This window comes from Carcharhinus amblyrhynchos, chromosome 2 (assembly GCF_965287045.1).
Source record: "Carcharhinus amblyrhynchos chromosome 2, sCarAmb.v2.hapA, whole genome shotgun sequence".
Lineage (NCBI taxonomy): Eukaryota > Metazoa > Chordata > Chondrichthyes > Carcharhiniformes > Carcharhinidae > Carcharhinus > Carcharhinus amblyrhynchos.
In genome coordinates this window covers 137,625,481-137,651,586 of record NC_137325.1, presented here as the reverse complement: position 1 = coordinate 137,651,586, position 26,106 = coordinate 137,625,481, and the positions used below count along the sequence as shown (strand labels likewise).

Sequence of the window (26,106 nt, the reverse complement as noted above, 5' to 3'; positions counted from 1 at the left end):
GTGGGGGCAATGTCCATGGGACAGGGGTGTTGCCAGATCTCCGTATACTGTCGAAAGCAAAAGAGCACCTCCTTCCTTTAAACACTAAATTCACATGCTGAACCAAATATCGCTGGCTTTTGCAAGGTGAAAATTTATCACCACCATCAGAGAAAATCCACTTCCAGAGAAAAATGAGCCCTATTCAAACAGGATACACAGCTGAGCTAAGCCATCCTCCAAAGCAATAATTCTACTATCACTGCCCTATCACATAAAGTAGATAGTCAAAAACACCTCAACTGGGAGTTGGACAACAGTGCCTTTAACTAATGCTGGTAAAGGAGGTTCTCATGCAGCTGAAAACCTGTTCAACAAAGACTGCACTTATAGCAGTAAAATCCAAAATGGAAGCCGAGGTATCAAATTAATTTTAGATGTAGACTGATATTTACCTACATTAAGTACTTTCAATGCATACATGGGACACCCGTATTATTGCCCTCCACAACATGGCAATGGATTTCAAAAGTGGTCGTGCAAGATTGCGACTATTTAAACCTTAATCGCACCAAAACACTGTCAATATTTTTACACAACTGATTCAGACTCATGAGCTCAAAAAATCACTCCCAATTATGCATGGTTTGAATGAACATAAAGAAGGAAATAAAATATTGAATGAAGTTATAGTATTTTCCTTCTGAAATCAATACCAATAAAAGTACTTTTTTAAAGAAAGCTCACTAGTGATTGATTTTCAATCTCTTACAAATATGAAGAACATAGAACATAGAACATTACAGCGCAGAACAGGCCCTTCGGCCCACGATGTTGCGCCGACCAGTTTTTTTTAAAAAAAACACTGACCCACTAATCTAAACCAATCCTTTTTCGTCCATAAACCTATCCACAGATCTCTTAAACGCCCCCAAACTAGGCGCGTTTACAACTGCAGCAGGCAGGGCATTCCAGTCCCTCACCACCCTCTGGGTAAAGAACCTACCCCTGACATCCGTCCTATAACTACCCCCCCTTAATTTAAAGCCATGCCCCCTCGTGCTAGCTTTCTCCATCCGAGGAAAAAGGCTATCACTATCCACCCTATCTAAACCTCTAATCATCTTAAACGTTTCAATAAGATCCCCTCTTAGCCTCCTTCTTTCCAGCGAAAACAACCCCAAATCCCTCAGTCTCTCCTCATAGGACCTCCCCTCCATACCAGGCAACATCCTGGTAAACCTCCTCTGCACCCTCTCCAAAGCCTCCACGTCCTTCCTGTAATGTGGGGACCAGAACTGCACACAGTACTCCAAGTGCGGCCGCACCAGAGTTGTGTACAGTTGCAACATGACGCTGCGACTCCTAAATTCAATCCCCCTACCAATAAACGCCAAGACACCGTATGCCTTCTTAACAACCTTATCTACTTGATTCCCAACTTTCAGGGATCTATGTACACATACACCTAGATCCCTCTGCTCCTCCACACTACTCAAAGTCCTCCCATTAGCCCTATACTCAACACATCTGTTACTCCTACCGAAATGAATTACCTCACACTTCTCCACATTAAACTCCATCCGCCACCTCGCGGCCCAGCTCTGCAACCTTTCTAAGTCACCCTGCAAACTATGACACCCTTCCTCACAATCTACCACACCTCCGACTTTGGTGTCATCAGCAAACTTACTAATCCACCCAACTATACCCTCATCCAGATCATTAATAAAAATTACAAACAGCAGTGGCCCCAAAACAGATCCCTGAGGCACACCACTCGTAACCGAACTCCATGACGAATATTTACCATCAACCACCACCCTCTGTCTCCTATCTGCTAGCCAATTCCTGATCCAAGTACCTAGATTACCCCCAATCCCATACATCTGCAATTTCTGCAGAAGCCTACCATGGTGAACCTTATCAAACGCCTTACTAAAATCCATATATACCACGTCAACTGCCTTACCCCTATCCACCTCTTTGGTCACTTTCCCAAAGAACTCAATAAGGTTAGTAAGGCACAACCTACCTGCTACAAAACCATGCTGACTGTCTCTAATCAATTCATTACTCTCCAAATAACTATAAATCCTATCCCTAATAATTCTTCCTAAAACGTTGCCCACAACAGAAGTAAGACTCACCGGTCTATAATTCCCGGGGAAGTCTCTGTTCCCCTTCTTAAACAATGGGACAACATTCGTTGTCCTCCAATCTTCCGGTACTATACCAGAGACCAACGATGACCTGAAGATCAGAGCCAGAGGCTCTGCAATCACCTCTCTTGCCTCCCAGAGAATCCTAGGGTAAATCCCGTCCGGACCAGGGGACTTATCTATTTTCAAGCCCTCTAGAATATCCAGCACATCCCCGGTATCAACTACAACACTGTCTATTTAACACCCCTGCACCCCAGTGTCCTCCTCAGCTACATTCATGTCCCCCTGCGTGAACACCGAAGAGAAATATTGGTTCAATGCCTCTCCAATCTCTTCCGGTTCCACACACAACTTCCCTCTACTGTCTGTAACTGGCCCTAATCTTGCCCTAACCAACCTTCTGTTCTTGACATACCTATAGAACGCCTTAGGATTCTCCTTAATCCTATCAGCCAAAGTCATCTCATGTCCTCTTTTAGCCCTTCTTAACTCCCTCTTCAACTCCCTCCTAGCCAATCTAAAGCTTTCTAATGCACTACCTGAGCCCTCAAGCCTCATCCGAACATAAGCCTCCTTTTTCTTCCTAACCAACGAATCAACTTTTTTAGTACACCACGGTTCCCTAGCCCTACCAAATCCTCCTTGCCTGACAGGGACATACCTATCACAGACCCGCAGTAGCTGCTCCTTGAAAAAACTCCACATTTCGGACGTTCCCAGTCCCTGTAATCTCCTAGTCCAACCTATGCTTCCTAATTCTCTCCTAATAGCCTCATAATTACCCTTCCCCCATCTAACACTACTGACCCGAGGTTCATGCCTATCCCTTTCCATCACTAAGGTGAACGTAACCGATTTGTGGTCACTATCACCAAAATGCACACCAACTTCCAAGTCTAGCACCTGGTCTGGCTCATTACCCAGCACCAAATCCAATATAGCCTCACCTCTAGTTGGCCTATCCACATACTGAGTCAAAAAACCTTCCTGCACACTTTGAACAAAAACTGATTCCTCTAACGAGCTAGAGCTATAGCAATTCCAATCAATATTAGTAAAGTTAAAGTCCCCCATAACAATTACCCTATTACTTTCACTCCTAGCCAGGATCGTCTCCGCAATCCTTTCCTCAACCTCTCTAGAACTTTTTGGAGGTCTATAAAAGACTCCCAGCAGGGTGACCTCTCCTCTCCTATTTCTAATCTCCGCCCATACTACCTCAACAGACAAGTCCTCATCAAACTTCAGGAAGTAATGCCAATATCCTTTTATTTTGTCTCATCCCTTTTGTTGATTTCTGTTGGGGCTTGAGGAAATTATCTATCATAACTAGTTGAATTTTAATAAGGGATACTAATCGTGAAATTCATTCTTGTAGGATGGTTTTAAATTAATTGACTGGCATGTTTTCACATACGCATCTCAATAGTAGGTATTTTGTTTCACAAAAGAATGAAAAAAGTAAGTTTTTAGTCCTTTAGCTTCCCAGTGAGGAAAACGAAATGCATTAACTACAGGTACCACCAATTAAATGGACTGCCAACACTGATGACCTTTAACCAGTACCTAAGGGCAGATCCATCATTTCATTAATCCATGTTGTGCAGCACATACCATGTACTATTCGCCCTGATATTGTGTAGTTTTTGTTCACGATACCCTGGGCTGAGTGCTACTGACTCCAAACAGAGAAGAGAAATATTGCGGTGGGTGTGGGGGGAACAGTTGTCTCCGATTTTAATTACGCCAATGTGATGATGGTATTAAACATCCTTCTCTTTGTTGTGATGTTCTGTCACTTTGAAGGGAAAATCTTCTGACAGGGTCACATGAGCCAGGCTGACCAATCGGGAACTGAGCTGGGGCTTCACTCCAACTTGTCCCGCCAATTCAATCCTAGAGTCGTATCTGGGAACGTTGAATCTGTCTGTGAACAGTTCATTAATAAACGTCTGTTGATTGTTCTTCACTGGTGGAGCCAAGGTACTACATTTGACAACAAGGTAAAAAGCAGCAAGTGCAATTATAGGATCATCAGCATAGAACCTGGTCCAGTGGAAATCAAGCTTGCAAAGTAGAACAGAGATGCCTGGATCCTTCTGATGCCTCCACCGAAGTGTGGATACAGTATGTTGAACGATAGAATATTCCTTCAAACCAATTGGAATAAAGGACTGAATAAAGACGGCAATGTTATTAAGCATGTATGAGACCCAAACTTAGAAGTTGATCTGTTGTCTAATGTCCCCAAGCACGCATGATTCAAGCTGATTTGCAGAGATGAATTTGGTAAAAGGATACTACCACCTTCCCTTCATGATGTTGCAGTAATTTAAATTCAGTTCTTTAGGGAGAGCACCAGGGCATTGCAACCTACGTGGCAAGGCTTAGGCAAATTACGGAGCATTGTGGTTTCAGGGCAACACTAAATGACATGCTGTGCGATTGATGGGCTGGGAGTAAAAGAATTTGCTGGCAAAGGCAGATTTTAAAAAGGTGCTGGAAATAATGTTAGCAATGGCGCAGTCCACCAGTTAGAGTGGGAAGCTGCAGACAGCAATGGCGCCAACACTGAAGATGCCAGTTTAAACCAACAAATACAGAAGCTGTAGAGTTAAAAGATTCAGAATTAATCAGCATCCTAAGATCATTAGAGTATTGAAAGGTGTGAAGGAAATTACCGCTTAGATTTGCAGATTCAAGGAGGCACAAGTGATTTGTGAACTGCAGGAAGGGCAGTTGGAGGCACAGATGCAAGAGTAAGCATGCATAGTAGCAGTAGAGTGAACAGATCAGCACCAGTACATAACGTGGAAGATTTTCCTGGGGCTGAGTAACGTCCTCTCGTTAAATAATGTAAAAGCAGGCATGGTAGACCATTGAAAATGGAAGTTGCCATGGGAGTCTCTGCTACCATAACAGAGGAGCAAACTTGGAGAGATGTGAGACGGGGTCCAGCCTCTGAAAAATAAAGAACGCCTGGCCTTGGGGCGACACAGTGGTTAGCACTGCTGCCTCACAGCACCAGGGACCCAGGTTCAGTTCTGGCTTCAGGTCATTGTCTGTTTGGAGTTTGCATTTTCTCCCCATGTCTGCGTGGGTTTCCTCCCACACTCCAAAGATGTGTGGGTTAGGTTGATTGACTATGCTAAATTGACCCTTGTGTCAGGGTAATTAGCAGGGTAAATGTGTAGGGCTAAGGGAATAGGCCTGCGTGGGACTGTTGGTGCAGACTCAGTGGACCATATGGCCTCCTGTACTGTTACTCCTGGTAACCTACATGTGGGAAATTAATAAGATTATAGTGCAACCAAAACCCTGTGAGTTATTGGCAGCAATCTGTCCAACTTCCATTGATTGTCGTGTCTGGGCAAGAACCCAGTCTAATGATCTACAAGAAATTAAATTCAACTAGTTAGAAATTTTCAGAATTAGAGGAGGTAATAGATATTTTGGCCTTGGAGGGAGTGCAGAGGAGGTTTACTAGGCTGATACCGGAGTTGAGGGGGTTGAGCTATGAGGAGAGGCTGAATAAACTGGGCTTGTACTCGTTAGAGTTTAGAAGAATGAGGGGAGATCTCATTGAGACGTGTAAGATGATGAATGGGATGGATAGGATAGAGGTGGAAAGACTCTTCCCGCTCAAAAAAGACAGTAGGACTAGGGGGCACAGCCTCAAGATAAAAGGGGGGCGGTTTAGAACGGAGTTGAGGAGGAACTTCTTCACTCAAAGTGTGGTGAATCTCTGGAATTCTCTGCCCGTTGAAGTGGTGGAGGCTACCTCGCTAAATATTTTTAAGACGCGGGTTGATGGGTTTTTGATCAGAGAGGGGATTAAGGGTTATGGGGAGAGGGCGGGAAAGTGGAACTGAGCAGCGACAGATCAGCCATGATCTTATTGAATGGCGGGGCAGGCTCGAAGGGCTAGATGGCCTACTCCTGCTCCTATTTCTTATGTTCTTATGATCTTATGAAATGGGTAAGTTGTTAGATGATAGCACTAGTAAAATTGAGATACAAACAAAAGGTAATACAGTAGACAGAAGGTAGCAATTAAGGGAACGAAATATCAGAGATTTATTTGACAGGCAAATAAAGACAAAGAACTGTTAATGGGGAATGGTACAATAATAATGCAATCATGATAATTTTAACAGGGAGATGTGGAGCAGAAAATATACAGTAGCCACTCATTATAATACTTGCCAATATCTCTTCAAAACAACATGCTTCAATAACAAAAATCTTGGCCTTCAGTTTCTCTGTAATTTTTAAAAATTCATTTTGCAGGATGTGTGCACTGTTAGCAAAGCCAGAATTTATTGTCATCCTTAACTGCTCATGAGATGGTGATGATGAGCCGTGCTTTTAAACCACTACAGTCCATGTGATGTAGATAAACATTGCAAAGATGTAGAGAATGCTGGGTTTTGGACCCAGTTACGATGCTATGTTTCCAAGTCAGGATGGTGTGTGAGTTGGACAAGAATTTGCAGATGGTGGTGTTTTCATGGATCTCCTAACACTGTCCTTCTGGTGAAGGTCAGAGAAATATAGGAACATAGAAGATAAGAGCAGGAGAAGGCCATTTGGCTCTTCGAGCCTGCTCTGCCATTCATTACGATCATGGCTGATCATCCAACTCAACAGACTAATCCTGCTTTTTCCCTAAGTGCTATATCCAGCCGCCTCTTGAATAGTTGCTAAGCCATTTCTTTGTCCCCTATTATACATTCCCCCATTTCTGTCAGTAGGGGACCTACAGTTGTCTTCATCAACCTCTTTCTCTTCACGTATCTATAGAAACTCTTAGTGTCAGTCTTCATGTTCCCAGCAAGCTTACATTCGCACTGCATTTTTCCCTTTTTAATCAATCCCTTGGTCTTTCTTTGCTGAATTCTAAACTGCTCCCAATCCTCAGACCAATATTTTTGGACAATCTGTATGCTTCTTTGTAAGCCATAGATTGGCCTTCTTACCTATTTTGCTTTTGTGCTAGATAGGAATAAACAGTTGCTGCAGTTCCCCCATGTGTTCTTTGAATGTTTTGGCATCAACTACTTCCTGTGGTAATGAATTCCACAGACTCACTACTCTCGGGAAGGAAATCTTCTGCACCAAATAGGGCATCAGTGAACCAGATTGGTTTCTCTGATAATTGACAATGATTGATTGATTCGACTGATTCAACAGTCTTTTCGTTTTTGCTTCCAAAGTGAATAACTTCATGCTTATCCAAATTATACTGTTCTGCTATTGATTTGCCCACCCAACCTGTCCAGATCATTCTCAAGGATCTCTGCATCCTTGTCATAGTTCACCCTCCCACCCAACTTGGTATCATCTGATGTTACATTTTGTTCCCTCATCCAAATCATTAATATATATCGTAAACAGCTGGGGTCCCAGCACTGATCCCCGTGGCACCACACTAGTTACTGCCTGCCAATTTGAAAAGCACCCATTAATTCCTCTCTTTGTTTCCTCTCTGCCAACCAGTCTTCTATCCATAGAACCATAGGACCATAGAACATTACAGCACAGAAACAGGCCTATTGGCCCTTCTTGGCTGTGCCAAACCATTTTTCTGCCTAGACCCACTGACCTGCACCTGGACCATATCCTTCCACACCCCACTCATCCATGTACCTGTCCAAGTTTTTCTTAAGTATTAAAAGTAAGCCTGCATTTACCACTTCATCTGGCAGCTCATTCCACACTCCCACCACTCTCTATGTGAAGAAGTCCCCTTAATATTCCCTTTAAACTTTTCGCCCTTCACCCTTAACCCATGCCCTCTAGTTATTTTTCTCCCTGAGCCTGCTTGTATTCATTCTATCTATACCCATCATAATTTTATACACCTCTATCAAATCTCCCCTCATTCTTCTATGCTCCAGGGAATTAAGTCCTAACCTATTCAACCTTTCTCTGTAACTCAGTTTCTCAAGCCCCGGCAACATTCTTGTAAACCTTCTCTGCAACCTTTCAACCTTATTAATATCCTTCCTGTAATTAGGTGACCAAAACTGCATCCATCTCAGTACATTTCTTCCAATCCCATGCGTTTTAATCTTGCACGATAATCTCTTGTGCAGGACTTTGTCAAATGCTTTCTGAAAGTCCAAATGTATCACATCTACTAGTACCCCCTTGTCAATTCTACTAGCTACATCTTCAAAGAATTCCAACAGATTTGTCAAGTATGATTTCCCCTTCATAAATCTATGCTGACTCTATCTGATCCTGCCATTGCTTCCTAAATACTCTGCTATAAAGTCCTTGAAAATTTATTTGAAAATTTTCCCCATTATCGATGTTAAGCTTACAGGTCTACAATTCCCTGTTTTCTCTCTACGTCCCTTTTTGAATATTGGAGTGACATTCGCTACCCTCCAATCTGCAGGGACTGTTCCAGAGTCTACAGCCACTTCCCTAAGTATTCTGGGATGTAGATTATCAGGTCCCAGGGACTTAACGGCCTTCAACCCCATCAACTTTCCCATGACCATTTCTCTACTAATATTGATCTCCTTCAGTTCTTCCCTCTCACTAAATCTTGCATTCTCCAACATTTCTGGCATCTGGTTTGTGTCTTCTATTGTGAAGACAGAACCAAAGAATGTATTCAGTTGCTCAGCCATTTCTTTGTCACCTACTATACATTCCCCTGTTTCTGTCTGTAAGGGACAAACAAAGAACAAAGAAGATTACAGCATAGGAGCAGGCCCTTTGGCCTTCCAAGCTTGCACCGACCATGCTGCCTGACTTAACTAAAACCCCCTATCCTTTCAGGGACCATATCCCTCTATTCCAAACCCATTCACTATTTGTCAAGAAACCCCGTGGAAGTCACTACCATATCCACGTCCACTACCTCCCCCGGCAACAAGTTCCAGGCACCCACCATTCTCTGTGTAAAAAATCTGCCTCGTATCTCTCCTTTAAACCTTGCTCCCTGCATCTTAAATCTGTACCCCCGTAGAAACTGACTCTCCCATGCTGGGAAAAGGCCTCCGACTATCCACCCTGTCCATGCCTCTCTTAATCTTGTAGATTTCTATCAGGTCATCCTTCAACCTTCATTGTTCCAGTGAGAACAAACCAAGTTTCTCCAGCCTCTCCTCATAGCTAATGCCCTCCATACCAGGCAACATCCTGGTAAATCTTTTCTATACCCTCTCCAAAGCCTTCATATCCTTCTGGTAGTGTGGCGTCCAAAACTGAACACTATATTCCAAGTAGAACCTACATTTGTCTTCACTAACCTCTTTCTCGTCACATATCTATACAAACTCTTAGTGTCAGTCTTTATGTTCCCTGCAAGCTGACATTTGCACAGTATTTTTCCCTTCTTAATCAATCCCTGTGTCCTTCTCTGCTGAATTCTAAACTGCTCCCAATCCTCCAACCTATTATTTTTCTTGGCCAATCTGTATGCTTCTTCCTTGGATCGGATGCTCTTTCTAATTTCCTTTGTAAGCCATGGATTGGCCTTCTTACCCATTTTGCTCTTGTGTCAGATAGGAATAAGCAGTTGCTGGAGTTCTCCCGTGCGTTCTTTGAATGTTTACCATTGCCTATCAACTGTCATTCCTTTTAGTAACTCTCCCCAGTCTATCAAGGCTAACTCATGCCTCACATCCTCATAGTTTCCTTTATTAAGATTCAGCACCCTAGTCTCCGAATCAACTACTTCACTCTCCACCTTGATAGAAAATTCTATCATGTTATGGTCACTCATCCCCAAGGTTTCGCATACAGCTAGATTGGCAATGATTCCCTTCTCATTACGCAGTATCCAGTCTAAGTTGGCCTGGTCTCTAGTTGGTTCCTCCACATATTGGTCAAGAAAACCATCTCGTATACATTCCAGGAATTCCTCCTCTACAGCATTGTGGCTAATTTGATTTGTCCAATCTATGTGCAAATCAAAATCATCCATGATTACATACATTCCCTTATCACATGCATCACTAATTTTGTATTTAATGCCATTCCCAATGTCACCAATGCATTTTGGGAGTCTATATATGACACCCACTAATGTTTTTTGCTCCTTGGTATTTCTCAACTCGACCCAACAGACTCCACATTGTCAGAGCTTATATCCTTTCTCACTATTGTGTTAATTTCCTCTTTAACCAGCAGTGCCAGTCCACCACCTTTTCCTTTATGCCTGACCTTCCTAAATATTGAATACCCAGTGACATTCAATTCCCACCCCTGGTCATCCTGCAGCCATGTCTCTGTAATCCCAATTATATTGTACCCGTTTATATCTATATGTGCAATTAGTTCATCCACTTTATTGCAAATGCTCCACACATTAAGGCGCAGAGTCTTTAAGCTTGTCTTTCTAACACTGTTGGCCTTCCCCCCAAGTATTTTTCTCCATAGCCCTGTTTGAACTTTGTCCTTGGTTTCGCTGCCTATCACTATTTTTATTCCCTTTCCTACCTTTTGTTTTTGTCCTTGCTCCCTTCTTCTCTGACTCCTTACATAGGTTCCCATCACCCTGGCATATTAGCTTAAACTCTCCCCAGTAGCTCTAGCAAAGTCACCCAAGGACATCAGTTTTGTCCTGCCCTGGTGTAACCCATCCAATTTATACAGGTTCCACCTCCCCGAGAACCAGTCCCAATGCCCCAGGAATCTGAAACCCTCCCCCGACACCATTTTTGCAGCCACGTATTTATCCAATATATCCTGTCATTTCTACTCTGACTAGCATGTGGCACTGGTAAAAATCCTGAGGTCACTACCTTTGAGGTCCAATTTCTTAACTTTCTTCCTAGCCCGCTGTAATCTGCTTTTAGGACCTCATTCCTTTTTTTAACTGTGTTGTTTGTAACAATGTGTACTGCGATCACTGGCTGTTCACCCTCCCCCTTCAGAATGTCCTGCAGCCGCTCCAAGCACCAAGGAAGCAACAACCATCCTGGAGTCTCATTTGCGGCCACAGAAATACTTGTCTATTCCCCTTACAATTGAATCCCCTATAACTATTGCACTGGCACACTTTTTACCCCTCCCCTCTGCAGCAGAACCAATCATGGTGCAACGAGTTTGGCTGCTGCTGCTTTCCTCAAAGAGGTCATTCCCCTCATCAGTACTAAAGCAGTATATCTGTTTGGCAGGGGAATGGCCACAGGAGATTCCTGCACTACCTGCCTATCTCTCTTGCTCTATTTGGTTGTCACTCAGTTCCTGCCTGCAGAGTCTGAGCCTGTGGTGTGAACATCTCTCTATATGTGCTATTCACAGTACTCAGACGTGTGGAAACTCCATACTGTCTCCATCACTGAAACTTGAGCTTCCAGGGGCTGTAGCTGGATACACTTCCTACTGACCCAGGGGATTGAAACTGTCCCCAACCTGCCACATGGAGCAAGAGGAGCAAACCAAGGTTTGGAGCTCTTCTGTTGTGTCTTACCCCTTCAAATTCAACTTTTGAAGAATGTTTTGTTTCAGACTTTTCATGCTTTTTGGAGGTAAAGCTCAAGATACCTTGGCAATGTTCTGCAATATATTGGAGAAGGTACACAATGCAATCACTGGTGGAGAAAGGACTGAAGGTTTGGGGGAATGGATGAGGTGCTGATCAAGCAGTTGCTATGTACTTGAAGGTGTCAAGCTACTTGAGTTTTTGAAGCTGCACATATCCAGGCAAGTGGAAAGTACTCCATCACATTGTGACTTACATCTTCTAAATAGTGCAAAGATGGGAAGCAGGAAGTGAGTCAGAATACCCAGACTCTGACCTGCTGATGTGGCTATAATATTAGCAGGTTGTAGGTGAGCAAATCACTTTAAGTTTAAGTTTATTTATTAGTATCATAAGTAGGCTTATATTAACACCACAATGAAGTTACTGTGAAAATCCCCTAATCACCACAGTCCGATGCCTGGTTGGGTACAATGAGGGAGAATTTAGGATGGCCAGTGCACCTAACCAGCATCTCTATCGCACTATGGGTGGAAACCAGAGCACCTGAAGGAAACACCACAAACATGGGGAGAACATGCAGACTTTGCACGGACAGTGACCCAGGTCAGGAATTGAACCCACATCCCTGATGCTGTGAGGCAGCAGTGCTGCCTGGCTGGTCCAGTTAAGCTTGCAGTCAGTAGTGACCTTCAGGACATTGCTGGTGGGGGATTGATGATAGCAGTGGTATTGAATCTCACGGGGAGAATGTAAGATTTTCTCTTTGCCTGAACTTTGTATGCCATGGATGTTATTTGCCAACTTATCAACATAATCCTAAATATTTTTCAGTCTTGCTATTTGCAGGTACATGCTGCAAATGGAAATGATCACTGTACAATCTTCAGCCAACATCACCAATTCTGATGCTATGATGAAGGGTAGGAGATTGAGCCTAGGGCATTAAGCTGAGTAGCTCCTTCAGCAATGTTCTGGGGCTGAGATGACTGGCCCTCATTGCAAAGGGTTGGACTTTACATTTCCTAGCTGGGTGAGGGGAGGGGTGTCCACTCACACCCACCCTCGTCATCCATGCATGTTCCATCAAGCATTGGATGGACAACATAGGGAGGCAGTGGCATACTAATAGTGGATTAGAATCCAGAGGCCCAGGCCAATGATCCGGGGACACAGGTTTAACCCACCATAGCAGATGGCAGAACTTAAATTCAATTAACAAATCTGGAATTAAAAGTTAGTCTAAGTAATGGTGACCATAAAAAAATAAATCTGGTTGACTAATGCCCTTTTGGGAAGGAAATCTGCTGTCCTTACTTGGTTTGGCCTACATTTCATTCCAGACACATAGCAATGTGGGTGACTCTTAATGCTCTTTGAAATGGCCAAGCGAGATACTCAGTTATACCAAATTGCTACAAAGTCAAAAAAGAATGTAACTGTCAACCTAGTCACTGGAGATGACAAAGGCACATCTGTCCCTCTCGAACCAGCAGAAGTCCTCCACACTAACACCTGGGATACTTATGCCAACATATGCTTTTTGCAGACATAACATACATGAGCAATTCCCATTTTGTCAGGTAGATGCTGCTGATGTAGCTGAAGTAGAACAGCTTGAATAGAGGAAGGGCTAATTTTAGATCTGAAGACTTCAGTATCCCAACCTGGATGTTGTCAGGACCTACAGCCTTTTGTCAAGTAGTGAGGAATTATACTTTTTTTTCACTTTGGTAATGTCACTGTCCTATTTCTGATACACTGGAAAACAGGTTGGTGCAGATGTGACTGGTGTAATTGGAAAAAGAGGCAGATAAACTGCAAGGGTCAAAACATTAGTAAGAAATGATTTTGATTTGTTAATGAGCAAAGAGAAAGTTGGATAAAAATTTACGTAAGGCAGTAAGAGATTGTTTTGAAGTGGGTTGTTCCAGTTCAAAAGGGTACATATACAAATTGTAAAAGTTGTAACGAAGTGAGGCAAAGATAGGAAAAGTTTGCTTCACAAAATAAAGAAGTTTGATCAGTTTTGGGACAAGAGGCCTGACTGTGAAACAATAGAGGATAGAGAGATTAAAAAGAGTTAAGAAAAGACTGAAGCCTATCTGAGGCAGTAGCTGCTTAGATCTCCCAGAACACAGCATGGTAGCTGGTCGGATCTCCCAGAAGGAAGTGTGAAAAGGGCCAGACCCACAGAACCCGTTGTTATTAACCTCAGAGGACATACCTAGAGCAAAAGGGCATTGCATGGTAAAATTAATGGATTCTGTGGGTTTAAAAACCTACAAGGACTCTTGCCAGCTGAAAAAGGAAGGTTAACTCTGACTGCAGGTGATGTTAATATCTTAGGAACTGTTTTAAAGTACTGTTGACAATGTGAAGCCATTCTTGTGTTCATGCGTGACTTTTATTTATTTTCCTTATTTTTAATAAATGTTTACTTTAACATAAAATCATCACAATTAGTTGGAGATTTAATTTCCTGATAGACAAACTGCAAAAATTGTTTTGGCAGCTGCTTCAAGTTTCTTTATGTGATTTTGGCAGCTCAGTATTTATCTTCAGCTGTGCCTTAACGTAAGAACATAAGAATCGGAGCAGGAGTAGGCCATCTAGCCCCTCGAGCCTGCCCCGCCATTCAATAAGATCATGGCTGATCTGAAGTGGGTCAGTTCCACTTTCCCGCTTTCTCCCCATAACCCTTAATTCCCCTGTCTATCAGTAACCTATCTACCCATGACTTAAATATATTTAGCGAGGTAGCCTCCACAACTTCAACGGGCAGAGAATTCCAGAGATTCACCACCCTTTGAGTGAAGAAGTTCCTCCTCAACTCTGATCTAAACTGCATCTCCCCCCCCTTATCTTGAGGCTGTGCCCTCTAGTCCTGCTATCCTTTCTAAGCGGGAAAAATCTCTCCACCTCTACCCTATCTATCCCCTTCATTCTCTTATATGTCTCTATAAGATCCCCCCTCAGCCTTCTAAACTCCAACGAGTACAGACCCAGTCTATTTAGTGTCTCTTCATAGGCTAACCCCCTCATCTCCGGTATCAGCCGAGTGAACCTTCTCTGCACTCCCTCCAAGGCCAATACATCCTTCCGCAAGTGCGGCGACCAAAACTGCACGCAGTACTCTAGCTGCGGCCTCACCAGTACCCTGTACAGTTGCAGCAAGACCGCCCTGCTTTTATATTCTATCCCCCTCACTATAAAGGCCAACATTCCATTTGCCTTCTTGATCACCTGCTGCACCTGCAGACTGGGTTTTTGCGATTCGTGCACAAGGACCCCCAGGTCCCTCTGCACCATAACATGCTGCAGCTTTTCGCCTTTTAAATAGTAATCCCTCCTACTATTATTTCTACCAAAGTGGATAACCCCACACTTGCTAACATTATACTCCAACTGCCAGGTCCTCGCCCACTCGCTCAGCCTATCCAGATCTCTCTGCAGACTTTCCACACCCTCCACGCAATTTGCTTTTCCACTCATCTTCGTGTCATCAGCAAATTTCGTTACCCTACACTCAGCCCCCTCCTCCAGATCATCTATATAAATGGTAAACAGTTGAGACCCCAGCACCGATCCCTGCGGCACTCCACTAGTCACCAACTGCCAACCAGAATAGCACCCATTGATTCCAACTCTCTGCTTCCTATTAGACAACCAATCCCCTATCCACTAGTCACATCCTCATAGAAATCCAATAAATTCGTCAAACACGACTTCCCCTTAACGAATCCATGCAGCGTCTGCTCAATCAAACCATTCTTTTTTAGGTGCCTCACTATTTCTTCTTTGATGAACAATTTGCCGTACCTAATACACCGAGCATTTTTTTAAATCTCATGCGGAATTGGGTAAAGGATAGCTTCTGTGAAGATGGGGACTTCAGGAGGAGGTCAAGTTAGATCAGCCACATAGCAGGAACTTATTGGAACTTCCTCTTTTGCATTTGTGTTGAATCTACCACCACCTCCCCTCCCTCCCACACCCGTTCCCCCTGCACCCCTCCCCCCGCTGTCCCCCCCACACCCTTCCCCCCTGTACCCCTCCCCCCCCACTGCACCCCTCCTCCCCTCCCCCCATCTTGAGGATGGGGCTGTTGGCAGAGCTTCCTTTAGTTATGTTACTTAATTATTCATCACTATTCACTTGACTGAACTGCAGAGCTTTGATTACCAGGATGGTTGTGGGATCATTTAGCTCTAACTATAATGTGCTGTTTCCCTTTTTTAACAGGCATGTTAACTCTTGTGCTATAAGATAACCATAATGGCACACTATTTCTAAGTAGGCCTAGTATTGCTCCTGGCAATCCTTTCCACATTCCTCACTGAATCAAGGTTGGTCCCCAGAATTGGTGACAATGTTAAAATGAGGTAAGCAATGTTAAAATGAGGCATGCAGATTGTAGTGGAATACCATTCTGCTGCTAATGAAGGCCCACTGTGTTTCATGGGCACTGAGCTTTAAGTTACTATAGTGTACTGAATCTATTCCATTTGGCACAGTGGTCGTGCCACATGAACAAAAGAGGACATCCTCAGTGTGAAGATAAGATTTCATCCTGTTTAAATGGTTGAATAATAAAAAGCAGAGAGTAATGGTCAATGGATGTTTTTGGGCTGGAGGATGGTTTGTAGTAGTATTCCCCAGGGGTCAGTATTGATGTGAATGTATTGAGAGAGATTGCAAAATAGGTTTAGAAGAATGGTTCTAGGGATGAGAAACTTCAGTTGTGCGGATGAGTTGGAGATGTTGGGACTGCTCTCCTTGGAGCAAAGAAGACTAAGAAGAGATCTGATAGAAAAGTTCAAAATCGTGAAGGAGCTGGACAGAGTAGATAGGGGGAAACTGTTCCTGCTTATAAAAGAATCGAGAATAAGAGGGCACAGATTTAAAGTGCTTTGTAAAAGAAGCAAATGTGATCTGAGAATAGATTTTTTTTTACACAATGAGTGGTTTGGGTCTGCTACGCACTACCTGGAAGTGAAATGGAAGCAGGTTCAATCATGGCATTCAAGAGGGCACTAGATAATGCTGAGGTATAGGGAAAAGGCAGAGAAAAGGCCTCAGTTGTGATGCTCTTTTGAAGCTGGTGTAGACATGATGGACCAAATTGTCTCCTTCACAACGTAACAGTTCTATGATTCTGTGATATTAATATTGTCATGATAGATGTATCTGCACCAAGTAGGTTGGTGAAAATTTGGACTCTCGTGTTGGTTCTCTCCCCACTTGGCGCAAATCCAACGTGGCAGCCTTCAGAATGAGTGGTTAGGATATGGAATACACTGCTTGAGTATGATGGTGGAAATTCAAAAAGGCACTGGAGAATTATCTTCAGAGGAAAACACTGTAGGACCACATGTCTGGAACAAGCTGACAGAGGTAGTAGTAGAGGCGGGTACAATTTTGTCTTCTAAATAGCATTTAGACTGTTACATGGTAAGATGGGTATAGAGGGTTATGGACCAAACGCAGGCAACTGCGACTAACTTAAGGGTTAATAAAGGGGCAATATGGACAAGTTGGGCCGAAGGGCCTGTTTCCATGCTGTAAACCTCTATGACTCTATGGCCATGTGGAAAGGCAGGGGAACAAGAATAGCAGAGTTGTCCTTACAGAGAACCAGTATGGACATAAGAGGCAGAACAGCCTTTATATGTGCTGTAAGAATACGGCTGGAATTTTACTGTCCCGCCTGCCATGAGAATTGGAGAGGATGAGGGGTAGGCCATGGAAAGGTCCGTTGACCTCGGGTGGGATTTTATGATTTCAAGATGAGTGAGGCCATAATGTCCCACCAAGTCTAGAGCCATCATACAGATTCTCAGATACCATTCTTCCCAAGGGAAAAGTCGTTTGATCTCAACACCTGAGAATACCTGTGGAACCTTTCCTCAAAGATGGCTTCAAAGACAAGAGGAAAGAAAGAAAATAAGTATGCGTGATTGAATTGCCATTACTATGGAATAGCATTCACTGCAACATTATAGTAAAGCATTCAATACACTCAGTTTAGATTTGGTCTCTAACAGACGAAAGAACACAATAATCTCTTCGCAATATGTCCCTTCCTAAATCACGTATTTTGCACAGCACCAGATGACAGTAGTATAAGAGGGACTACTGTATAGATTAACCATGTTAGTCAGAGTTGAATAGGAATCAAATGAGAAGTTAAAAAACAGTTCTAATTCTGTTATACATTTTGTTCCTACCATTAACTTTCAAGGAAGCACTAGTCTGGTGGCCTCCAATGTCACAAGTGTATCTTCCACTATCTTCCAGTTTAAGTTTGTGGATAACCAGTTCAACGATTAATCCTTTTTGCTTCATTTCATATTTGGCACTGGGCTGAAGTGGAGTAGATCCTTTTGTCCACTGTACTGCTAGATTTGGTCTGCTGATTTCACAACGCAGTACAGTAGTATCATCCTCTTGCGCTTCTGCATCAGTAAGTTCTTGCTTGAAGGTCGTAGGCAAGGCTATTTGGGCAACATTAAAGATTGAGTATTATAACAACAACTTACAGTGCCTCATCTATTTACTTGCATTTGTAAAATGAGGCAATGTTTTTCACTGCACTCTCCCTTACAGCAAATAACAGTGAATGAACAAATTAAGGATCATAACATGCATTTCATTTCGAGCATATCACAGCTGTCACAAGAACAAAAGAAAACCTAAGGCAAGGAAATGCCATTCAACCCATCAGACAAGTTCCATTAAAATCTGTTTGTTTTATCATGGACTATCCCAACCCCACATGTCGATCTCATGTTTTAAGCAACATCCCCTTACAAAAGCAAAATACTGCACATCCAGAAAATCTGATAAATAAACAGAAACTGCTAGAAACAGTCAACAGATCTGGCAGCATTTGTGGAGAGCAGAATTGTTTCTCTCTCCAAAGCTGTTGCCTGATCTGCTGAGTGTATCCAGTATTTTCAGTTTTCACTAATAATTCCCTGCTCACTGACCAGTGAGCTTGCACAAGCCAGTGGGATAGAGACCACAGGCTGAGTAAGTTTCAGCCACAGTGAGGGTATCGGGTATTTGGAGCTGAGTGGAAATTCAGTGATGAGGGGAATGAGGTGCTCATCTTCGGGAGGGGTGGAGAGGCAGACCTGTGAGGGAGACTCGAGGGCAAATGAGAGTCGAAAGAAATCGAACCGTGCCATCACAGCCAGCAGGTAAGTGATTGACTGGTGACTGGTAAGTACTTTTTCCTTTCTGTTTTCTCTTTTATTTGTCTTGGCATTGTAGTTATTGAGGTATGTTAACTTAATGGTTAAGCCATGGCAGGAAATCCCAGACCCGTGTCATGCTCCATGGGAATTTCAAGATTTTTCCAGTGTCCCGGCCTCCTTCACGTGTAAGAAGAGTAAGAAGAGCATTCAACTGCAGCTCTGTTAGACCGCTTGATGGCTCTGGAGTTATGGATAAATTCACTTTGGAACAGTCATGATGCTGAGGAAGTCGTGGATACACTGCAGATAAAAATTACTAAAGGAGATAGGGAATGGGTGACCACCAGATGGAGGAAGAATAGGGAGGCAGTGCAGGGGTCCCCTGTGATCCTCTTCCTCCAAAACAAATATATTGTTTTTGATACTGTTGGGGGAGATGGCTCATCAGGGGAAGGTGGCAGCAACCAGGTTCATGGCACTGTGACTGGCTCTGCTGTGCGGGAGGGCAGGAAAAAGAGTGGCAGAGTTATAGTGATAACTGTCAATTATAAGGGGAATAGATAGGCATTTGTGCAGATACAAACGAGACTGCAGGATGGTTGTTGCCTCCCTGGTGCAAAGGTCAAGGATGTCTTGGCGTGGCGCTGCAGATTCGATAGGGTCTTTTAAGAGACTTTTGGATAAGTACATAAGAACATAAGAACATAAGAAATAGGAGCAGGAGTAGGCCATCTAGCCCTTCCAGCCTGCCCCGCCATTCAATAAGATCATGGCTGATCTGTCGTGGCTCAGTTCCACATTCCCGCCCTCTCCCCATAACCCTTAATCCCCTCTCTTATCAAAAACCCATCAACCCACGTCTTAAAAATATTTAGCGAGGCAGCCTCCACCACTTCAACGGGAGAATTCCAGAGATCCACCACCCTTTGAGTGAAGAAGTTCCTCCTCAACTCCATTCTAAACCGCCCCCCCTTTATCTTGAGGCTGTGCCCCCTAGTCCTACTGTCCTTTCTGAGCGGGAAGAGTCTCTCCACCTCTATCCTATCCATCCCATTCATCATCTTATACGTCTCAATGAGATCTCCCCTCATTCTTCTAAACTCTAATGAGTACAAGCCTAGTTTATTCAGCCTCTCCTCATAGCTCAACCCCCTCAACTCCGGCATCAGCCTAGTAAACCTCCTCTGCACTCCCTCCAAGGCCAAAATATCCTTGCATAAGTACGGCGCCCAAAACTGCACACAGTACTCCAGCTGCGGCCTCACCAATGCCCTATACAGCTGCAGCAAGACCTCCCTACTTTTATATTCAATCCCCCTCGCTATGAAGGCCAGCATCCCATTCGCCTTCCTGACCACCTGCTGCACCTGCAAGCTGGGTTTTTGCGACTCATGCACAAGGACCCCGAGGTCCCTCTGCACCGTCGCCTGCTGCAGTTTTTCGCCCCGTAAGTAATAATCCTTCCTACCATTATTCCTACCAAAGTGGACCACCTCGCACTTGCCAACATTGAATTCCATTTGCCAGTTCCTGGCCCATTCGCCCAGCCTATCTAGATCCTTCTGCAGACTCTCCACACCCTCCGCACAATTTGCCGTTCCACCAATCTTGGTGTCATCAGCAAATTTCGACACCATACACTCGGTTCCCTCCTCCAGATCATCTATATAAAGTACATGGGACTTCGTAAGATAGAGTGTTATAGGTAAGCCTTGTAGGTAGGGACATGTTCGGCACAACTTGTGGGCCGAAGGGCTTGTTTGTGCTGTAATTTTTCTATGTTCTAAAAAAGGGACACAAGATTGCTTTGGCAGATAAGGTAAAGGAGAATCCAAAGAACTTCTACAATGACATAAAGGGCAAAGGAATAAGTAGGGAGGATAAATAGGGAGCCTCATTAGGATCAACAAGGTCATCTATGTGCAGATCCATAAGAGATGGGTGAGGTCCTAAATGAATATCTATCATTGGTATTTGCTGTTGAGAAAGACATGGATGTTGGGGAACTTGGGGAAATAAATAGTGATGTCTTGAGGAGTGTACATATTACAGAGAAGGAGATGTTGGAAGTCTTAAAGCACATCAAGGTAGTTAAATCCCCAAGACCTGAAGAAATGGATGTTGTGGGAGGCTAGGGAGAAAATTGTGAGTCCCCTAGCAAAGATACATTGAAACATTGACAGCCACAGGTGAGGTGCCTGAAGATTGGAGGGTGATAAACTTCTTAAAGAAGGGCTGCAGGGAAAAGCCTAGGAACTATAGACCAGTGAACCTAATGTCTGTAGTCAGTAAGTTGTTAGAAGGTATTCTGAAATAGAATCTATAGACATTTAGACAAGCAAGGACAGATTCAGAACATCAGTATAGCTTTGCGAATGGAAAATCAGACAGAGTTTAATTTCAATAAATGTGAGGTGATGCATTTTGGTAGATAGGTAATCAGTTAATAGTAGGGTGTTATGGAGAGTCATCGAACAAAGAGATCTAGGAGTACAGCTTCATAGCTCCTTGAAACCGGAGGCACAGGTGGACAGGGTGGTGAAGAAAGCATTCAGTATGTTTGGTTTCATTGGTCAGAACACTGAACACAGGAGTTGGGACTTCTTGTTGAAATTATATAAGGTACTAGTAAGGCCACATTTGGAATACTGTGTACAGTTCTGGTCATCCTATTATAGAAAGGAAATTATTAAACTAGAAAGAGTACAGAAAAGACTGACAAGGATGCTACCAGCACTTGATGGTTTGGGTTATAAGGAGAGGCTGGATAGACTGGGATGTTTTTCCCTGGAGCATAAGAGGCTCAGAGGTGATCTTACAGAGTTCTATAAATGAGGAGCATAGATAGGATAGATAGTCAACATCTTTTCCCAAAGGTAGGGGAAATCTAAAACCAGAGGGCATAGGTTTAAGGTGAGAGGAGAGAAATACAGACTGGTCCGGAGGGGCAATTCTTTCACTCAGAGAGTGGTGAGTGTCTGGAACAAGCTGCCAGAGTCAGTAGCAGAGGCAGAAACAATTTTGTCTTTTAAAAAGCATTTAGATAGTTACATGGGTAAGATGGGTATCAAGGGATATGGGCCAAATGTGGGCAATTGGGACTAGGTGGCATGGACAAGTTGGGCTGAAGGATCTCTCTCCTTGCTGTAAACCTCTACGGCTTTATGACTCTATTCTACATTGTCTGAAAGAAGTGATGTTATCAACCAGCACAACAGTGAATCCTGCAATAAATGATTAAAGGAAAGAAAATTACATTCAGCAAAATCATTTTAATATTTAACTATTAACTAAGAATCAAGATCTTATATTATATTAAGCTTCAAGTGAGGTAAACTAGTTTGTTAAACAGAGAACTGTTTGGATTGGCAGTCATCTGTTGATTACCTGAAAGCAGTTGCAGCAGGAAACTAAACCAACTGGTGACTCATCAGAGGGTCTATAAAAGAGACGGGGTGATCATTCCACGAAAATTCTGAAGGCCGAAATAGTATGAAAATGGGAAAGGATCGTGCCAATTCTTTGGGTGAGCTCCCAGTCACAATCATGTGGCACATTATTAGTAGGGGGTGGGTCAGAGCCTATTCTTGCTGAGAAGCCGGCTGCTAAGCTCTAGGGGCGCTATTGCACAGGCACACCAATCTCCTAATATACTGTGTACACCACATTATCCAATAGTGCCTGGGATTCATTAATGATATTTTAATAAGGTTACGAATATTGAAACAAAAACAGAAAATGCTGGAAAACCTCAGCAGGTCTGACAGCATTTGTAGGGAAAGAATAGAGCCAACGTTTTGAGTCTAAATGTTGTTTCAGATTCCAGCATTCGCAGTATTTTGCTATGAATATTGAAATTGGCTTCAGGAGTGTGATGCTATGCTGGTAACATCACAAATCCAATTTTTCACTTCATGCCGATCTTACCATTCGCCACTCTGATCGACTAGGGGACGAGCCAATAAGATCGATCCTACAGGCTTTTCACTGCATGATCAAGTTAAGACCATAAGACATAGGAGCAGAATTGGGCCACTCGGCCCATCGAGTCTGCTCTGTCATTCAATCATGGCTGACTTTTTTTTCTCATCCCCATTCTCCTGCTCTTTTCCACATAATCCCTTTATTAATCAAGAACCTGTCTATCTGTGCCTTAAAGACGCTCATTGACCTGGCCTCCACAGCCTTCTGTGGCAAAGAATTCCACAGATTCACCACTCTCTGGCTTAAGAAATTCCTCCTCATCTCTATTTTAAAGGATCGTACCTTTAGCCTGAGGTTGTGTCCTCTGGTTCTAGTTTTTCCTACTAGTGGAAACATCCTCTCCACATACACCCTATCCAGGCCTTGCAGTATCCTGTAAGTTTCAATAACATCTCCCCTCAGCCTTCTAAACTCCAATGAGTACAGAATCCTCAACCATACCTCATATGACAAGCTCCTCATTCCAGGTATCGTTCTTGTGAACCTCTTCTGGATACTTTCCAAGGTCTGCACATCCTTCCTTAGATACACGGCCCAAAATAGCTCACAATATTCCAATGGGGTCTGACCAGAGCCTTATACAGCCTCAGAAGTACATCCCTGGTCTTGTATTCTGGCCCTCTCGATATGAATGCTAGCACTGCATTTGCCTTCTTAACTGTTGACTCAACCTGCACATTAACCTTCAGAGAATCTTGAACAATGACTCCCAAGTCCCTTTGTGTTTCTGATTTACCAGGCATTTTCCCATTTAGAAAATAGTCCATGTCTCCATTCCTCCTTTCAAACTGCACAACCTCACACGTTTCCACATTGTATTCCATCTGCCACTTCTTTGCCCACTCTCCTCACTGGTCCCAATCCTTCTGCAGCCCCCCCCGCCTCCTCAATACTACCTGTCCCTCTACATATCTTTGTATCATCTGCAAACTTAGCCACAGTGCCTTCAGTTCCTTCCTCTAAATCGTTAATGTATATTATGAAAAGTTGTGGTCCCAGCACTGACCCCTGAGACACACGACTAGTCATCGGCTGCCATGCTGAGAAAGACCCCTTTATCCCCATTCTCTGCCTTCTGCCAGTTAACCAATCCTCTATCCATGCCAAGGTCTTACCCTTAATACCCTGGGCACTTAACTTATTTAACAGTCTCCTCTGTGGCAACTTGTCAAAGGCCTTCTGCAAATCTAAATAAATCACGTCCACTGCTTCGAGATTCTCGATCCTGCTCACAGAAAACATTGTCAATGCCCCTAACTACACTATCCCAATTACAACTACATTTCTTTTTTCTCCCTCCATTTGAATGGCTCCCTGTACCACAGTGCTATGGTCAGTTTGCTCGCCCTCCCTGCAATACCCATTGCCGTCCACACAGAGAGTAAGAATCTCGAACCTATTGGAGAAGTTCAGGGACTGAGACTCATGCAACCCCACCTCCTGGATCCCTCTACCTGCCTCACGCACAGCCACACCCTCCTGTCCCTGTCCACTAGCCGAAGTCAAGGTATTTAACCTAAGGGATGTGACTGCCTCCTAGAACACCGTGTCCAGGTATCTCTCCCCTTCCCTGATGTGTTGCAGCTTCCTAAGCTCAGAATTCAGCTCATTCACTCTGAGCTGGAATTCCTCAAGCAACCAACACTTATTATTTACATACTCACTGGGAATCACAATGGGGTCCACCAGCTCTCACATCACGTATGAACAACACATTGCCTGACCCGCTATCTCTATTTTATTTAATTAGGTTAAATTTGGATTTTAAAATTTTATTTATTTTTTAAATTATATATCTCCTTATTACCTGAGTCTCAATGCAATGTCTAACCAGTAATTTAAATGGGTTTTCAAATTTAGAACAGCCCCCTGTTAGCCAATCAAATCACAGTCCTCCTGTGATGCTGGTTTTAAATTGTTTTAGTCCAAACACACTGTCAGTTTCAGAGACATCAAGGGTAATACTTATTTACCACTCTCCCTCACTAATCAATCAGCACTCTCGCTTACTTACCAATCAGCACTCTCCCTTGTAGCCTGTGCTGCCTGTTTCACCTAACTCCCTGTTTTCACCCAACTACAAAAGCATGCCTGATAGCCAGGCAGCACTCACCGTGCAGTCAGGGCAGCACTGCCCTTTTCCGTAGAGTAGCATTTGTTTTTATAGGCACAACTTACAAAGCCCTGGAATTGGTTTTAACTAGTTATACAAAGAACCAGCCAAGTTCAGTTGAGAGTCGACTCAACTGATTCCTATTGCAGCAACGCACTAAAATGCAGCTTTTAACTTCCCAAATAAGAATTAATTTAGCTCACCCTGAAAGCAAGTTTATTGACTACTTACCTCCTTATAACTTACCATGATATCTCATGAACTCCTGTTTTCACCCAACTCCAAAAGCACTCCTCATGGCCAGGCAGCCCTCACAGTGCAGTCAGGGCAGCACTGTGAGGCCTTTGTTTTTATAGGCACAACTTACAAAGCCCTAGAACTGGATTTAACTAGATAACATATGTAATATTGGCAGGACAGGTAGTATACAGCTGTGAAACGTGGCCGCTTTTGGACGCCAAGGTGATCCATGACATGCATGTCTTCACAAAGCGTCAGCAGCTACAGGAATTTCCTACTCTACTATTACGACTAAGCCAGAGGATCAACTGCTTCAGTAAAATAAAGACTGCAAGAGAGCATGCCAGGAGCAATTCCAGGCGTACCTAAAAATGCAGTATCAACCAGTATCAACCTGGTAAAGCTATAATACAGTACTACACATGTGCCAATCAGCATAAGCAGTGAGAACTAAATAATTCCACAACCAACTGAACAGATCTAAGTTCTGCAGTCCTGCCACATCCAGCATCACAAATCATTCCACATGACATCCAGAATAGCTAAAGGCACTATATACTGCAAAGGCTATGGGCCCTGACAATATTGCGGCAAATATCCTGAAAACTTGTGCTCCAGTGTTTGCTGTGCCACCAGCTAAACTTTTCCACAGGCAAAATATGGACATGCTTTTAATTTGGGATTGAGAGCAACATTCCTGCTCTCCCTGACTCCATATTCAGGTAATATATTTTAGACAGTTGCTTTTCTGTTTGTGGCTAGCAACTGTCCATTTCACCTGATGCAGTTATAAGTGCTGGATACTGTGGATTCTGGAAGTCTGAACTAAGAACAGAAAATACTAAAAAAATTCAAAAGGTCTGGCAGCACCTGTGCAGATAGAAAGATTTAATGTTTTGAGTCTGTATGGCTCTTCTGCAGAACTGAAGTGGGGTAGAAATGTAACAGATTATGTAGTTGGACAGCCAGGAGGCA

At 43.4% G+C, this 26,106-nt stretch overlaps 1 protein-coding gene across 1 annotated transcript in view; it reads right to left on the bottom strand.

The window, feature by feature from the left end:
- The window catches only part of obscnb (obscurin, cytoskeletal calmodulin and titin-interacting RhoGEF b), a 696,366-nt gene that overhangs the window by 412,312 nt on the left and 257,948 nt on the right, over positions 1–26,106 (bottom strand). The window contains exon 29 of the mRNA XM_080214757.1: positions 17,823–18,089. Coding sequence (XP_080070883.1) covers positions 17,823–18,089 — 267 coding nt within the window. The remainder of the gene's footprint in view (positions 1–17,822; positions 18,090–26,106) is intronic.